Source organism: Danio rerio, chromosome 5 (assembly GCF_052040795.2).
Source record: "Danio rerio strain M-AB ecotype USA chromosome 5, GRCz13ab, whole genome shotgun sequence".
NCBI lineage: Eukaryota > Metazoa > Chordata > Actinopteri > Cypriniformes > Danionidae > Danio > Danio rerio.
Window position 1 is genome coordinate 20,802,501 of NC_141025.1, and position 18,584 is coordinate 20,821,084.

At 35.9% G+C, this 18,584-nt stretch overlaps 1 protein-coding gene and 1 long non-coding RNA gene across 2 annotated transcripts; one reads left to right on the forward strand and one right to left on the reverse strand.

Annotated features, from left to right (window-relative positions):
• Positions 1-2,700: 2,700 nt before the first annotated feature.
• On the reverse strand, positions 2,701-4,954 carry LOC141385794 (uncharacterized). The gene is made up of 2 exons (XR_015491113.1): positions 4,796-4,954; positions 2,701-4,704 (listed from the first exon to the last, which is right to left on the reverse strand). It is a non-coding gene; the product is annotated as an uncharacterized LOC141385794 (long non-coding RNA).
• Positions 4,159-15,660, forward strand: tchp (trichoplein, keratin filament binding). The gene is given in 12 exon segments (NM_001040343.1): positions 4,159-4,565; positions 6,421-6,631; positions 6,728-6,784; positions 8,303-8,371; positions 8,502-8,675; positions 9,282-9,394; positions 10,255-10,321; positions 10,434-10,606; positions 10,697-10,778; positions 12,157-12,342; positions 15,042-15,185; positions 15,286-15,660. Coding segments are annotated over 12 exon segments (1,500 nt in total). The 5' UTR covers positions 4,159-4,374; the 3' UTR covers positions 15,319-15,660.
• The last annotated feature ends 2,924 nt before the right edge of the window (positions 15,661-18,584 follow it).

An 18,584-nucleotide genomic window follows, 5' to 3' on the forward strand; every position in this document is an offset into this window, starting at 1 on the left:
CTTTTATTATTTATTTCTTTATTTTATTATAATTTACTTATTTTTTAGTTTTAACGTCAAGTACAATTGTCATTACCAGTTGTTTTTTTCTAAATTTGTGTCTGCCTATTGTTGTAATTGAATTAATTCATGCTTGTTTATGCATATAAGGTCTACTTTGCATACCAGCAGTTTATTTATAGTGTACATTTGTGTTGTTAAATTGTTATAGCATTATAGTTCACTCAAAAATTTAATATTCTGTCATCATTTTGGCCTAGTCTCCCTTTTATTGTTTATTTGACTTTCTTTCTTGTGTTAAACACGAAAGAGAGTATTTTGAAGAAAGTTGGAAACCTGTAACCATTGACTTTCGTGGTGTTTGTTTATCCTACTGTGGAAGTCAGTGGTTACAGGCTTTCAGCTTTCTTCAAAATATCTTTATTTGTTTTCAATAGAAAAAAGAAACAATATATATAACGATTTGAAACTATACGGGGGTGAGTAAATAGAGAGTAGATGTTCAAGTAAAAATCATTTTTGGGTGAACTAACCCTTTTAAAAGTTAAATAAAAATAAAAATAATATTCAATGTCCATTACACTTAAATCTGATAATCAATGTAATTATGATATATAACTTTTTTACTACCACCACTGATCTACAAACAGACTTATCAGTACAAATGTCAATGCAGTATCTAAATAAATATGTCCAGTATTGATCCATTTTAACAATGAGGTATATGCTCTTTTTTGACATCAGATGAAACAATCTTCCCATTCCTGTTCATAATTATATTGTGTAAAATGCTAATATACTCTATGTGAAGTAAATGTTGAACAACAAGCTCTTTTTAGATGTCACTTTATAAAAAGCTGATTAAAGGGTTCATTTTGTCTGACTATTAAACACCTAATCTATGTTTTTGTCTTCAAAAGAAGTTTAGGCTTGAACAAATCAACAAATTGAACAAGAGTGACTTAGTATCGTCTTAGTGGATTATTTAAAAGGAACGAACTAACCAAGGAGCGGCTCAGATTAGATTCTTTGCTGAAAGTTTAGGGGCCTCATACTGTTAATAATTAAAATGTCCTTTACCCTGTTGACATTAGAGGTTTAAGCGGGGAGTGTTCTGATGACGATTAGACACAATTATCTGGTCACCATTAAACATTCACATGCAATGTTTAATTGATTCACCAGTAGGCTTAACCTACAATGACCCAGAAAGTCATGTCATTCTCTTTTCATTACTGCCACCAGATTCCCTTCTTTAATTCACACCTCAGCTGACTGCTCGTTTTTAATCAATATTTAATCTTCTAAAGTAGAGCGTTAGACATTGCTGTCACCTTTACTTCAGATCTCATTAACTATGAATATGCCTGACAATAAAATCAAATCAGACTTCTCAAATCAAATCAGACCAACAAAAAAGCTTCTGATCATTATGGAATGAGTAGCAATCATGCTGTTATTAAATATTACTTAAAGATTTGTAAAGGCCATTTGGGTGGTAGAATGAGGTTTCAAATCATTTAGAGCAATTTAATAGTTCTTCTAGATTTAATCATCCTAGCAGGGTTAAAAGTTGTTTATAAGATTAAATATCCATTAATGTAATGGGGTTGGCCACAATTCATGCAATAATAACTGTAAAATACACAAATCAATCACTCTGACATGCTTATCGTGTAAAGACTAAGACTGCATCCAAGGTTGTAAACTTCTCAAATATTAATAGTCATTTCTTTAAAGTGACGATGAGCAAGTTTGAATTTAAGTACTTTCACTGTTGCTACTTCAGTAATTTTCTCAGAGCATTTGCTAGTATTATAAAAAGGAACGATCTGTCCTATTTCTCTTAGTGAGATTATGAAGTGGGCATTCAATGGACACTTTACTATCACACGAGGCCACAAGAGTGGATTTGTGAATGGTATTAAAGCACCCCAGAGAGATACCCGATTCAAATGTTATCACTCGATTGAATGGGCATTATGAGTGGTTATCGGCTGATAGATATGGGTCAGTAAGGGCCTTCTGCAACTTCCTGTTAGTCTCAGAAGGCTGTTATCATACATCCACATGGTTAATTAGCTATACTAACAAAGAAGACTCCACACCCAAATCTGTTTTGATATTAGTGGCGGTTGGGATTAGGGTTGGGATAGACGTTACTAAAATACAATTAATGGAAAATGTAATATTTAATATAATTATCATGGTTAATCGGTTATACTAATAAAGATGACTCCAGATCCAGATCTGCTTTTACAGTACTGTGATGGCTGGGTTTAGGGTTGGGGTAGGGGTAAACGTTACTAAACTACAATTAATGGAAAAAAAAAATAATAATCGAAATAATTCTCGTTCATTTACAGCCATAGCTGTATATAATTTATAGCTGATTTACAATTTGGATTAATGATAACAGCCTTATGAGCCTACTAGTAGGCGCATATCTATCATATACCATATCTATCTGCTGATAACCACTGATAACGCTCATTCAATCGAGTGATAACTTAAAGACAGCAGACGTACATCTTGGAGACGTCTATTTGATGTTTGTCTTTACATCTTTTAGATATTTATCAGTGTGTTTTCTCATCTGCAATACATGTATTGGACATTTCCATTTGGACATTGCTGATAATATGATAATATAAGGTGTATATCATTTTGAATGTTACTACAGCATACATTTTAAAGATATTTATCAGACTTTGTACTTGCAGGTGTGTGCGATATGCAAAACTGATGCTTATAAAATGACAACATGGCGAATGTAGTACATAAAGATTATATTCATGATTCTCACATTTGTACTATATATACTTTTTATTGGACAAAAATGTATAATTAAGCGAATTAAGTGAATTCAATGGACTTTACTATCCTATGGGGCCACAGGAGTAAATATGTGAGGTGATAATGACACCATGGAACATGTAGATGTGGTATTTCTCATTCAATGTTATACAATATATAATAGCCCTATTACACTGTTATTAGTGAATATGGGTTCAACCAATAAACTGTAAAGAATCAGTAACATGTTTCTTTTTTTTAACTAGGTATAATGATGTACCATTATTTCCCTCACAGTTCAACCACTGAATATTAAAATTCAAATTCAGAATTAATTACTTTTGTCAGACCATGAATAACCCCAAAAAACTAGAGATGAATTTTTCCCTGCAAAGTTAAGAATTCATTCATTCATTCATTCATTTTTTTGGCTTAGTTCCTTTAAAGTTAAGGATAGTTCACCCCATAAATAAAATTATGTCATTATTTTCACTCACTTAATTCTCTTGTGTCAAACCAGTTTGATTGTATGCCTATTTCTTCTGGAAAGAGCTGGAAACCTGTAACCACCCTACTGGAAAAAAACCTTAAACCGGGCAAGGCTGTTGGCTGGTTTTAGCTGGTCGACTAGCCTGGTTTTAAAGGGGTTTTGGCCATTTCCAGGCTGGTTTCCAGTTATTTCCAGCCTGATCCGAGCTGGTCAGGCTGCTAAGAAAATGACCAGCTAAAACCAGCTTGAGCAGCCTGGTTTAAGCTGGACAGCTGGTTTTGGCTGGTCAAGCTGGTTTTAGCTGGTCACCTCCCAGCCTTTCCAGCTAAAACCAGGCTGGAAATAACTAAAACCTGTCTAAAATCAGGCGGGTTGACCAGCTAAAACCAGTGAACCAACTTAGGCTGGTTTAAGCTGTTTTTTTTCCCTGCAGGACCTTGACATCCATAGTAGACCTATTTGTTTTTCCAACAATGGAAGTGATTGGTTACAGTTTTTTAGCTTTAACACAAAAGATTGTTTTTAAAGAAGAAAGAAACTCATAACGGTTTATAACCATCTGAGAAACTAAGGTAAATATTTCGGTGAACTTTCCCCTTATGCGACATCTCCATGTTTTGAACATGCCTTAATTTAATCTATTGCTTCATTTGTTAGTTTTTTTATTGGTTTAAACGTTTGCTACTGTAAACTTTTATGTGATGATATTGATATATTTATCTGATACAAATTAAATGTAGAAAAATATACCCCAGCTATAAACCCCTGCCTGCTTGTACCTCGTCACTCGCCGTAGGTAACCAGGAAGTAGAGGCGTAACCAAGTGGACCGCTTCTTTTTTGGTGTTTTGTTTACACATCCGCCGTCGTTAACCGCTTTCCTCTGACTACAGTTTCGTTAAAATACGTACAACTATCAACGTGAATGTAGAACTCACTTAGCAAGTCGATTCTAACATCTCTTGACTTATTTTGTAGTGCGATCAATAACGTTAATAATCCTCATTTGCAGCATTATGTTGCCATGACTGCTCCAGTGATCGCAAGTCAAGATCTCCGGTGAGAAGTAAACTCGGTCTCCGCAGACCCATGGCTCTCCCGACGCTCTCCGCGCACTGGCCGAGTCGGGTGCGGACTCTGGAGCAGCAGCTGGTGCGGCATCGGGAACAGGAGGCGCGGCTGAGGCGACAGTGGGAGCAGCACTCGCAGTACTTTAGGGAGCAGGATGTCCGCAGCAGCAAACAGGAGCAGTGGAGCTCACGACAGTCCTTTCATCGCAGGTGCTTATAACTTACCTCCTGTAGCTTATGCATTAAATGTGTTATTGAAACTATTGCCAACACTTCAGCCAACAACAACAACAACAGTTTTCCACCAGAGTTTCCAAAGCATTAATTCATTAGGATTTGGGTTATAATCCTGCTGAAAGAAAACAGCATATGCTGGTAAGGTATGTTTTGGTGCTGGTTTTTGCTGGTCAAGACCATCGTAAACCAGCTTCAAAACTTACCATACCAGCGTAGCCTATGCAAGGAGTGTCCAAACTTGGTCCTGGAGGGACGGTGTCCTGCATATTTTAGTTCCAACCCCAATTCACACCTGAGCCAGCGGATCAAACTAGGTAAACTAGAAACTTCCAGAGAGGTGTGTTGACACCCTGCATAGGACACCCTATCCAGGACCAAGTTTGGACATCCCTGGCCTATGCTGTAGTTTTCAGTGAAGATTTTTGTGTTTAGTTTTTGTATTCAATGTAAAATAAAATAATATTACTGTATGCTATGTGCAGATGTATGCTCAGTATTTTCAATTTGAATCTGGCCTAAATAATGTCTTGTCATTACTAATAAATACATTAAAGGGGTAGTTCACCCCAAAATGTAAAATTCATTACCATTTACTCACACTCTGGTGTTTCTAAAGTTTTATGAATCTATTTCTTCTGTTGAACACAAAGCAAGATATTGAAGAGTGAAGAGCAGCAACCATTGGCATCCAAAAAATAGTCTGTTTTGTCCCACATTCTTCAAAATCTCTTTTGTACTCTTTTGGACTTAAAGTAAAAAATGAAATCAAAACTAAACATTATAATTTTCTTAGATCACATGGCCAGTTTTGTGGTAAACAATTTTTCTGTGCATGTCATTTAGAAAAGCAAAAATGGTTTGCCTTTTAAAAGTCTGAAAATGCACTTCCTGTTTGTTTTCAGTTAAATTCTCATATTACAACGTCTTGGGTATTGGGTGTGGTTATAATACTTAACCATGCCCCCTCTAACTGTCAGTTTTGACAACAAACAGAAATGATGAGGAAGAGGTATCTGTTAGGTTGCAATAACTCTCCCCAAACCCTTTTCCTAATCTTTCAGAGTGAAATGCCTACTATACTACATCCAATCAGCTCACAGTACAAAAAAACAAGCCACACCCACTGTTTTCTCATTTAATATTCTTTTTCTCTTGGAACTGCGTAACAATACAGTGGGAAAAAAGGGTCGCAGATTCCAGTTCATGCGGTCTTTAAAGGGATAGTTCACCCAAAGTCATTTTTTCATTTTCCAGTTGTTCCAAACCTGTTTATGCTTTTTTTTTGTTTGAATACAAGTAAAATATTTTGAGGAATGTTGGAAAACAGCAGTTCAACAGTTCTGCAAAAGTAAGAAATTTAGTTTAGAATCACTTAAGGCTGAGCAAATGGTGAGGAAATGTTCATTTGTGGTTAAACTAGCCCTTTAATAAAATAATTATTCAAATAGTTAAATATGACACGTTATTGAATATGATATTCTTACCTTTTATCAAGGCTGAGATGTGTTTCTGAAAAGTAAAAAATTTATGGTGTGTAAAAGTTCACTCCTGTTTTTTTGGCAGTACTGGTTCTGAAAGTATCTTTCCTTACATTTTTCTTAAGTAGTTGTTACATTTTTATAAACCAAGTACTAAACCAAACAGCTATGAGGAGAATTACAGCATTACACACTTTGATTTGAGGTAAAAAAAAAAAAAATCTGACAAAACTATACAAAAGTTTAACACTGCATACTTAATGCCTTTAAGGAGGAGGATAAATTGCATCATCATACTGCAAATAAACATTTATGTGAATTAAAAAAAACTTATTTTCTTGATCTTGTAGTATGTCAGCATTTCAGCGGGACCGCATGAGGGAGGAGAAGCAGCGGAAACTAGAGGAGCGCAGGGAGCGTCTGAGGACGATGCTTCAGGAGGAGAGAGATCAGCTGGAGGCAGAGCTCAGATATATTCATCCAGATAGAGACACGCTAGCCAGACAGCTAGTGGAAAAAACAGACGCCCTCCGTTCTGCTAGAGAGGAGAGGAGGAAAAATGTATGAACACTAATTGATCTGTCACAAAGCCCTGTTTTGTTATCTGATTGAATGTCATATCTGATCTGATATGTCGATTTGTTTTATCTTCTTCAGCTTGCACAGGAGCTGCTGAGGGAACACTGGAAGCAGAACAACTCACAACTGCGGAAGGTCAGTCATACGTTGAGATATAAATAAATGAATATCTCAAAACTTGACATCTATGTTAGTTATGGGTGTTATTAAGAGTATTTAAAGTGTGAAGAAACATTTTCTTATTAAGGAAAATATATATAACGTCAATAAGCAAGTATGCTTTAAATTGAATAAAACGCCAGTAAAGTTTGTACAGCTGGCTCTGCCGCTCTCTTATAGTCACCATCTAAAGCAAAGCAGGGCTACGCCTGGCCAGTACCTGGATGTGAGACAAATGGGAGCTCTAGGTTGCTGCCGAAAGAGGTGTTAGTGAGTCCAGCGAGGGGTGCTCAATCTGCTGTCTGTGTGGGGTCTTAACGCCACAGTATAGTGAACAGGACATTTTTCTCATCTGTTGGATGAAACGTTAAACCAAGGTCCTGGTACTCTCTGTGGTCAATGAAAAGCCTTTGAAATGAGTAGGGGTGTGTCCAGGCCAAATCTGCTCAATGGCTTCTGTCCATCATGGTTTACTAACCATCCCCATATCAGTTTGCGTTCACACCAAAATTGGCGAGAGCATCAAAGTCGCCGGAAGTCATTCATTTTCAATTAGAGACTGCGACTATAAGCAGCGAGGAGGATTTTTTATTTCTTTTTTCTAAAAAACATTGTGAATCTCACTCTAACTATAAGGACAGTACAAAACAGTATTGCTCCATTAGAATATTTCAGACATATGGGCACCTATTGGATAAGTGGAGCTAAGCCACACACACAACAACATGGGCTTCCATGGGTAAATAAATTTGATAAAAAAATTGTGCAACATTTTCACACTAGAAAGCACGTTTTAAGCTGTAAAGGTAGACAGCGTTGTTGTCAGGGCTTCATCACACTGGCTCCTGGTGGTGGACGAGAAGATTCCCGCCAAAATTTGCAAAGTGCTTTGAGTACTCAGAAAACCAAAAAGCTCTATTTAAATGAAAGTAATTAATAATTATTATTATTATTGATGTTACAAAAGTTTTTTTGTCAAGAAAATGCTATTCTTTTTTTTTTTATAAAAAATCTCATCATATCAATCTCCATAAAAATATTAAACAGCACGATAATGTTCAATGTTGATAATATAAAATGAAATGTAATAATATAATAATATATTATATATTTATTTAAAACCATTCTTAAAAAATTATAGAGTACTATAAATTTTGGAATAATAGTGTCACATAAAAGTCAACATTATACTTGCGCTATTAAACTCTCAAACTACAGGAATAGCTTGTTTATTTTCACTTGTAACTTTTTATATATAATTTATTATTATTATTATTGTTTCTTATTATTCATTCCTACAGAGGACTCAAGCCATGATTTTTATAAAAATGTAGTTAGGTGTAAGTTGTAAGCTAATACAGCATGTGATGAGTTTCTTCCGTGACTGAACTGTAACTCTGAGCTCAGGTTTTCGGTTCCGAACACACGCAACCACTTCTGGAGCATTATTCAATCAGACATCTGAGTGTCTCGAATGATTGTGTGTGTGTGCAGGTGGAGTCAGAGCTGCACAAAGATCACATTGTGAGTCAGTGGCAGGTTCAACAGCAGGAGAAAAAACAGGTAAGGAATGTTAAATGTCGGCACAAGCATGAATGCAACTCAGTTGCTTGTGTTTGAATAATCTTACTAGACAAAGGATTGCTAGGTTCAACATCTCCAGTGTAATATAAGTCTGTTCTGTAATGCTCAGGCTGATGAGAGAACTCAGGAGGAGAAACAGCGATTTGAGAATGAGTATGAAAGGACCAGACGGGAAGCTCTGGAAAGAATGAGGAAAGAAGAGGAGAACAGAAAATGGGAGGAAAAGAAGCGAGCTGAGGAGCTCCTTAAACAGATGGAGGAGCTCAAACTACGGGAACAGGAAGTACGGAATTAGTGTAATACGCACTTACACTAGCCTCCCTTTGAATTTATTATTATTTTTTTATATTTTCCAAATGATGTTTAACAGATCAAGGAAATTTTACAGTATGTCTGATAAGTTTTTTCTTCTGGAGAACTTATTTGTTTTATTTCAGCTAGAATTAAAGCAGTTTTAATTGAAAAAAATAAATAAATTTTAAGGTCAAAATTATTAGCCCCTTTAGCTATATTTGTTTTCGATTGTCTACAGAACAAACCATTATTATACAATAACTTGCCTAATTACCCTAACCTACCTAGTTAACCTAATTAACCTAGTAAAGCCTTTAAATGTCACTTTAAGCTGTATAGAAGTGTGTTGAAAAATATCCAGTCAAATATTATTTACTGTCATCATGGCAAAGATAAAATAAATCAGTTATTAGAAATGAGTTGTTAAAACTATTATGTTTAGAAATGTGTTGGGGAAAAAAGTCTTTTAGTTAAGCAGAAATAAAAAAATTGTCACAACAACCTATTTACCAAAACAAATGCAAAGATCGTAAGGTTAAAGAAGCAGCATCAAAAGTATGTTTTTCATTTGTTCCATTTCTTCTACATGTTTCAGGCTGTGCGTCTTAAGCAGGAACAGGAAACTCTGATGTCCAAACGTTGGGAGCTTGAGAAGCTTGAGGATGAGAGGAAGATGATGGAGGAAAGCAGAAGGAAAACGGAATTTGGGTGAAAAATTTAGACTTAAATATTGTATGTGTTAAGGGATTTATTTCTTTAGCAGCAGTGTTTCTATAGTTAAATAATTCCTACACTATGCAAACTTCTTCATTTTTCCAGATCTTTTTATTAAAATTTTTGTCAATAAAACAACAATTTCAAAAATATTTTAAAAAACAGAAACAAATTATCTTGGCTTCAATAAAGCCCCCTGCTAGAGATCTAATCCTGCTCCTGCCAGGTTTTATACCGCACCCAACCACTCCCGCTGTATATTCAGCCTTTGTTCACCAGCTGCCCGATCCACCCTGTTTCATACCCGACTCGACCCGACCAGACGCTAAATTTAGATCTGGTTTCCAAAATCTCGTGTTAAAATTGGGTATTACCAAAAGACTCACACACACACACACACACACACACACACACACACACACATACACTACGGACAATTTAGCTTATTCAATGCACCGAACATCCAATCTTCTCAGAGAAATGCGATCTGACCCAACCGGTGCTTGAACCAGCGACCTCAATCATGCCACCCGCTGGGCCACCATGAAGCCTATATATATTATGTCATTTGCACTGCATCATGGGATTGTGGGATTAATTTACTACTTTAAATTAAACAAATTTGTAACATCTGACTGATTGTTTTGTTCATAATTTACACTTTTTATGCATATTCAACTTTTTATGAATCAGCTTATGCATATTAAAACTTTTACAAATGAAAAGAGCACCTAACAAACATTAACAACAATTTTTTTATTGCATTAAAATTATTTAAAATAAAAATTTTAAAACTATATTAATACATACAACTTAATACAACTACTTACCAAGCAGTATAACTGCTTCCACAGGCGTTTCCTGACTCGTCAGTATCGAGCTCAGCTAAAAAGGAGAGCACAGCAGGTGCAGGAGGAGCTGGTAGGTTACAGCGAAAACTTCAATTTGACCTCTTGTTGCTGTTAATATCAAATACTGCAACTATTTACTGTTAAACTGCAAATGCATGATCGATACCTTTCCTGTCCACCAGGAGGCAGACCGCAAGATCCTGGCGGCGCTGCTGGAGGGAGAGCTGGACGAGCAGAGATTTCACAAAGCCAGAAGAGAGAGAGCCGTCGCTGATGCCGCCTGGATGAAGAGAGTTATAGAGGAGCAGCTTCAGCTGGAGAGGGAGAGGGAGGCAGAGTTTGACATTTTATACCGGTGAGCGCACAGGCAAAATGTTTAATCAACTGTGTTTGTATCTGGAAATAGAAATACCCATTCTCTTGGTTTTTTGTCTGCCGTCTACAGGGAGGAAGCTCAGCGTGTTTGGGAGAAAAGAGAGGCCGAGTGGGAGAAGGAGAGGAGAGCGAGAGAGAGACTCATGCGAGAGGTGAGAGCTAAAGATAATGGCCAGTTCCTCAGTGGTCGCACGCACACAATTCTTGTATCAAAATTCCTTTTAACACTGCACTTTACTTCCACACTTCAAATGGATAATCAATGGAAAATATGTTATAGATTGAAGTGTAGATGTTATAGCTGGAGAAACATCTTACCTTATGCTCACAGATAGATAGACAGACAGACAAACAGTTAGTTAGTTAGTTAGTTAGTTAGTTAGTTAGTTAGTTAGTTAGTAAGTAGGGCTGAATGATATTGGAAAAACTAACTTTGCGATTTTTTTTTTGTTATCCTGCGATTTATATTGCAAATACAATGTCACTAGATGGCTTGAATATTTCTATTTGGATGGATGGATGGATGGATGGATAGATAGAGAGAGAGACAGATAGATAGACAGACAGACAGATAGATAGACAGACAGATAGATAGATAGATAGATAGATAGATAGATAGATAGATAGATAGATAGACAGATAGACAGATAGATAGATAGATAGATAGATATTTCTACTGTATCAAATTATTTTTATTTTAAGTGCACATGGGTTATTAGAGAGAATCCATCTCTGATATAAATGCATAGAATACATATGAATTTGGAGTATCGAATATAGAAAAAAGACTGGACTCATGGCTCAAAACATTTTTTTATTAAGATGTCCATTGTTCTGCATTACCTTTATTATTATTGTTATTTAATAAAGACAAATTTCAAAAGAACAAAGAACAGCATTGACTAAAAATGGAACTAAAATGTAAAAAAAAAATCTGACCTATATGTTTCAAACAAAGTATGTGATCATGCAAAAAACAAATAAAATAAAATAAAGGGAAAAAATCTCTCTCTCTCTCTCTCTCTCTCTCTCTCTCTCTCTATATATATATATATATATATATATATATATATATATATATATATATATATGTAATATTAATGATAAAAGATTTATAATAATTTATAATATATCATATATAATAATATAAACATGTATATATAATTTGGAATATATAATAATGATTACAAATCTTTTTACTAAGAAAAGGTTGAAACCTGGTGGTTTGAATGATAGCAGCAAAGTATAAATATAATTCAATTTATTTGTATTTTGGGGCTGCACTTTGATCCTTAAATACTCATTTGAAATGTATTATATACTACTATATACCGTAGTCAACATCTGAAGTGAATCGAAAACATTTTTCAAAATAGTCTCAAGATAAGAAAGCGTATTGTTCAACAGATGTAGGACAACTTTGATGAAAGGTGATGATCCACTTTAAATGTTGATTATTATATGGATATAAACAAAATATTAAATGTAGTCAAATTTGTGACCGTTAGTTTGTGTGATATTTTTTGTCAGGTCCTGGCAGGTCGTCAGCAGCAGTTGCAGGAGCGAATGCAGGAAAACAGGCTGGCGAGAGAGGAGTCTCTGCAGAGGAGAGAAGAGCTCCTCCAACAGCTGGAGCAGGACAGACTCACTCTGCGCCTGGAGAAAGAGGAGCAGGAAGGACTCCGGACTGCTCGCATACAGGAGATTGATAATCAGGTCTGCATAATAACACTAACCTGCACACTCACTTCAGTTATCCACAGCGGTGTCCAAAACCTCTCTTCATGCACTTTTATAGTGTGGTGTCTGCCATTTCATAGTCCAAATTATTTGTGAAAAACATTTGATTCATGTTTATTTGTGTAGCTCTTTTCACAATAGTCATCCTTTCAAAGCATCTTTAAAAAAAGGTGCACATTACAGTTAAAATTGGAAAAGGAGTTGTGTAAAGAAACTATAGAAACATAGTTAATCTGCAGTCAAGGCCGGCATGTCCATAGATGCGACCTAGGCGGCAGAATAGTGACCCCACAAAAATATATACAGTTGAATTCAAATATTTCCCAAATGATGTTAAATAGCGCAAGGAATTTTTCCAAGAATTTCCTATTTTTTTTTTTTTTCTGGAGGAAATCTTATTTGTTTAATTTTGGCTACAATTTTGTTTTTAAACATTTTAAGGTCAATATTATTAGCCCCCTTAAGCAATTATTTTTTCGATTGTCTAGTCTACAGAACAAACTATTATAAAACAAGGACTTGTCTAATAACCTAGTAAAGCCTTTATTTTATATATATATATATATATATATATATATATATATATATATATATATATATATATATATATATATATATATATATATATATTAGCACTGTCAAAATTAACGCATTAACGCATGCGATTAATTTTAAATAAGTTTTCTTTACTTCCTGTTGTGGTGGACGTGTGTTCAACATGCAATAAATGTGGATAAGACCAAGGAAGCACTTTTTGAAGGCAAGTTTCAGTATAAAACAATTAGTTGCATCACCAGGCTCTCCAAAGTTTCATGCAATTTCGGGTGTTTCATTTTTAACTTTCGACTTCTGTTGTAAGTTGATACCGCATGGCGAACAGAAAGAAAATCCTCCGCATTTCGTGACTCGGTGTTCCTTTAAGGCAGTGGTCACCAAACTTGTTCCTGGAGGGCCGGTGTCCTGCAGATTTTAGCTCCAACCCTAATCAAACACACCGGAACAAGCTAATCAAGGTCTTACTTGGAATACTTGAAACATCCAGGCAGGTGTGTTGAGGCAAGTTGGAGCTAAATCCTGCAGGGACACCGGCCCTCCAGGACCAGGATTGGTGACCCCTGCTTTAAGGTAAGGTTCCTTTTAAGGCTACATGGTAGAATTTTAAAAAGAGTATAATCTTAATCATATTAAAATCGGAGTATTGGTGTCTTATGCTAAATGTACTCAGAACGTCTCAGGTGAAGTCGCGAGCTGTCAAAGACAGGGCATTACTCTGCCTTTCAGCATAAGCCCTCCAAGTTTAGCGTGTTTCCTCATTAAACGCAACGAAAGCGTGTGCTTCACGTTGTTGTGTCAGAATCCTTGTGAAATACAGTAAAACTTTAGGACGCTTAGTTTAAGCAAATTTGATGAACGTGATCATGCGTGTTGAATCTGAGGGGAGTCGCTCCAGTATGGAAGGCCGTTGGGGCTAAAACGTCTGCAGCACGTTGTGTGTGTATGTCTGTGTCAGGCCCGTTGAGGGGTGTCAGGGGTGGAGTGAGCGACGTATCTGAGTAGGGGCGAGAGGGGTGTGCAATGTATTTAACGACTGGTTTGCAAGAAATTGTCATTCATTTGCGGGCATTTGGGAGTCTCTGTGCACTTGCGGGATACTCCTAGTCTTAGCAACTGGATGAATGTAAAGGAGGATTAAGCAAAATTGTTTCCACTCTATAAATAATGTTCTCAACTCACAGCAATAAAACTTTACAATGAGTGCAACAGTTTGTATTCTACAGTTTATTATTTTAAATTTTCATTTTCCATATCTGCAATGCCTGTATTTGGGCATTTTTTTGCAGTCGACTTAGAATCCAACATGGAAATCAATGTTTTCTTTATTGGCATTGATTGTTTTGACATTTAAATGTCATTAACATGCCTGTGTTTTAATTTCTGTAATAAATATGTCTGTCAAGCCAGGATCTTGATGGTTTATTGTGGGTATGTTGTTTACATGAAGAAATCTGTGTTACAAGTTAAACAAAAATTCTATTAAACAATTATATTTTGAATTTAAATAATTTTAAATTTAATTTGTCTTGCGTTTACATTAATTTTACATTTAAATAGCCAAAATTACAAGTTTCAGTATTTTAAATGCGATCAATCGAGATAATTTTTTTAAAAAAGGTGCGATTAATTAGTTAATTTTTTTAATCGATCGACAGCACTAATATATATATATATATATATATATATATATATATATATATATATATATATATATATATATATATATATATGTGTGTGTGTAAAATTAAAGTGAAGCCTTTAAATGTCACTTTAAGCTGTATAGAAGTGTCTTGAAAAATATCTAGTCAAATATTTTGTACTGTCATCATGGCAAAGATAAAAGAAATCAGTTATAAGAAATGAATTATTAAAACTATTATGTTCAGAAATGTGTTAAAGAAAAAACTTTAAAATTAAACAGAAATTGGGGAGAAAATATACAGGGGGGCTAATTAATTTTGACTTCAACTGTATATTATCTGATTATAGGGTCATGATGAAATTGTCCGCACATTTTTTTGTCACTTTAAATTCACTCATTCATTTTAGTTCCCTCTTGCCATACATTCTAAATGTGTCAGACACAGCCAGTGTCTTCAGTACACGTGTTTGTCCAACAGGTGGAGCAGAGACGAAAGGAGCAGTGGGAGCAGCAACAAACACTAGAACAGGAAGAAGCACAGGAGAGGGAGGAGCTTAGGCTCCAGGAGGAGGAACTTCGTCTTGAGACGGACCGAATGATTCGACAGGGCTTTCAGGAGAGAGTGAGTGGAGATTAATGTGCTGTGAAGAGGCAGCGTGTAAACTGTGATTTGTTCATTTCATGTCTATATTAAAATGTGTTTTTTTTTTTCATCATGGCAGATTCACAGCAGACCCCGGTCAGCATGGACATAAGGGCACATTCACAGGAAGACAGTTTGTGTCACACCCCCCTTTTCAGATGCTAGAGGAGTTTTTTTTTCTAGCACTGTTTTTAATCAAATCAGGGGGATATCTGTGTCCATGTTGATCTTGGCCACTTTGTGCTTCAAATGAGAGCCGGTTTTCTGTTCAGAGATGTCATAAATAGTTCATGATTTACTTCATGGCAATTAAATAAATAAAAGTTTAGGGAAGTTCAAATGTTTTTGTTGCACTTATACTGAAGTTTGCATCCAAGTCCATTTTTATATGTAGATTGTTTTGTAAAAATGTCAGTGCTGACAGTTTTTTCAATAAATTCACAATGTCATCCGTCGTCTGCTGCATTCATATATATTAAAGAATGTCAGATGTTCGCTTAGTTATTAATAGTTCTCGGATCTCTTTACCTGCTTGCATAGGTTTTTGGAATAATACATTTGATGACGTGGATTGGGAACAGTTTTGGCTTCGGAAAAAATTCTTCTTATCTAATAAAGCTATTGAAGTCTCAATCAAAATCATTCATAATTGCTACCCAATAAATATCAAACTAGCTAAATTTAATAATAATATTTCCCCTAAATGCTCATTTTGTACTCAATATGATGAAACACTAAACCATTTATTTTTGGAGTGCACTTACTGTAAAGTTTTTTGGGTTGACTTTTCCAGTTTCATTAAAAAAATTCTTATTTCCAAATTTCTGTATTTCCCCAAAAATTGTATTCTTTGGTTACTCTCTGAGTGTAGATCCCTCTCATTGTACATTTATTATTAATTTATTGCTTTTTTTTAGCAAAATTTTACATTCATAAATGTAAGTTTTCAAAGAAACACCCTTACTTTTTTTATTTTCAGAAAGGACTTTGAAATTTATGTGAACTCTTTAAAAGACTCTAACAATTACACTGCATGTAAAACGCTTTCTTGGTGTAAATCATTTAAACTTGTTTAACTTGCTGGTATTCTATTCATGTAACCCTCTTTGTCTATTTATTCATATTATATCTTTATAATGTTCTTTCATGCATAATAATAATAAAAAAAATGTTAAGTGGGCAGCAATGTATGCAAGCAGATATGCTAAAAGTAGCTCTTGATCAACACAACCAAAAAAAAGCACCCTCAAACACTTTGCTGAGGAAGAGCATTAACAAACACTTTTGATCTGCACCCGGGTTAGTTTGACGCCAGAGTACAGTACGCTTAGCTAGTGTGAACATGTCTTCTGAACTCGGGTGAACCGTATCTAAGTCCGCCTGAAAGAGGTGGTCAGGGGTACGGTTCAGGCGAACTGTGTGATGTTTTGAATGTTTATAATATTTTTTACGGCAGATGGACGCGAGACGCTCTCTTTATGTCCAAAACTTAAAGATTCAGTAAAAGCAGAACGACCATAATGTGCGTATGTCTTTCCATTTTGGCGCTCTGCTTTTGTGTCCTTGACTTGGCAACATTCGTACACAACACAGCAGCTTGATGATAAACATTCGGAACATCACACAGTGTCTGCACAAGCTGTTTTTGGAGGAGACAAGCAGACAACATTGTGTTTGCCGTGGCTCAGTAATGTAATGTATTTTTTGTTTATTGCCCTGTCAGCAACCAAAGCTATTTTCATGGCAAGAACATTTCAATATTAAATAACCAATTAAGAACAACAAACAAAAGAATACACAAATGAAATAAGATTGTTTGTGTTAATACATGATAAGAGTTCTAAATTTTTTCTGGTGTCACTTTGCTAAAAATGTCTTTAAAAGAGTTCATTTATTAAAACAGTCTTCTGGAATCAATAAAAGCAGGATAGTCCAGTAAAATGTGCCGTGGCTCAGTCCTGCTAGTCACCAAGGTACACACATGACAAACACACACACACGAACGAACGAACGTTAAGAAAACGATAGTTTGCTAAAGCGATAGTTTGCTGTACAGATTGTACAGTTGGCAGTTCACTTCCATTATTTGGTACGATTGCATTCACATCAGAAGTGAGCCGTACCCCAGATCACCTTTTTCAGGTGGACTCGGGTACAGTTCACGGGTGCGCACCCGAGTTCAGAGGACGCGTTCACACTAGCTTAACGTACCGTACTATGACGTCAAACGAACCCGGTTGCGTATCAAAAGTGCTAGTGTGAAAGCCCCCTTAAACAACAACACTACCAGACTGTCCCAAAAAAGTACTATGCACAAGCATGATGTCATTGTTTTCAAAGACCCTCATTTTCAGGTTTCAGATTCAGCATTTTCAGAAAAAAATCTACGTTGAGCCCATTTTATGATTTCACAAAATGCTAATATTGTATAAACAAACCCCAAAACAAATTCCTGATTTAAGTTCATGTAAACGGCGCCCTGGTTTCTGATTTTTGGCTCTAAAACAGGGCCATGTGAGGGTAAGACAGCAGGTTTTAATAGTCTGTATTTCTTATTTAAAAAGGAAAACCAAGTAGTGCTTTTTATTTCAAATATTATGATGGGGTTCTTCATTTCTGACTACTCGTGTTATGAAAATATGAATGTATTTTAAAGAATAAATTTTATACATACATTTAAAGTGTGCCTCACACAGGTGAGTGGGCTTGTAAACCACCTGAAAAAACACACTTCACACTAGAGGTCTGCATTCCTGCAGCTGTATTGCAGGAGCTGCAGGACCAGACCAGATTTCTTGCAGCATGGGAATAAATTTCCGAATAAAATGCCGAAGCAGTCTGTAACTATGGTATAATTTGAACGGGAGCGGGCAGCCAATCAAAACAGAGCTCCCGAGTCCCAACATTATGTCAGAACAGCATATCTGTGATTTCCTCATTCTCATTGAGCACTGGTACAGCCAGTGCTCGCTACTGTTACACATGATGAATGCATGGACCAGTGCTTTCTGCACATGCTTTTTTCCCCCACAGAGTCTCACACATCATCTGCATAACGGTCCTCAGAGCAGGCATTACCAACATGAGAGAGCAAAGTGAAGATGCGCTGTCCCTCAGCTTGCATTAGAAAACAGTCCAGTTACTGTAAGGAAAACCACATCAGGAAGGTCTGATGTATGGGAGTCTTTTTCAGGAGTCATAAACACAAGTGGAAAAGGTTTCCCTTTGCATGTGACAATACATCAAAGTTTCACCCTATAGCATTCATCACTGGACTGGAACCTCAGGTTAAAGGCGGCACTCATGTCTCATCACAAAGGGGCAAACAAAACTGACATTTAGCCTACAATCTCTGCACAACCTTAGGTTTTATCAGTT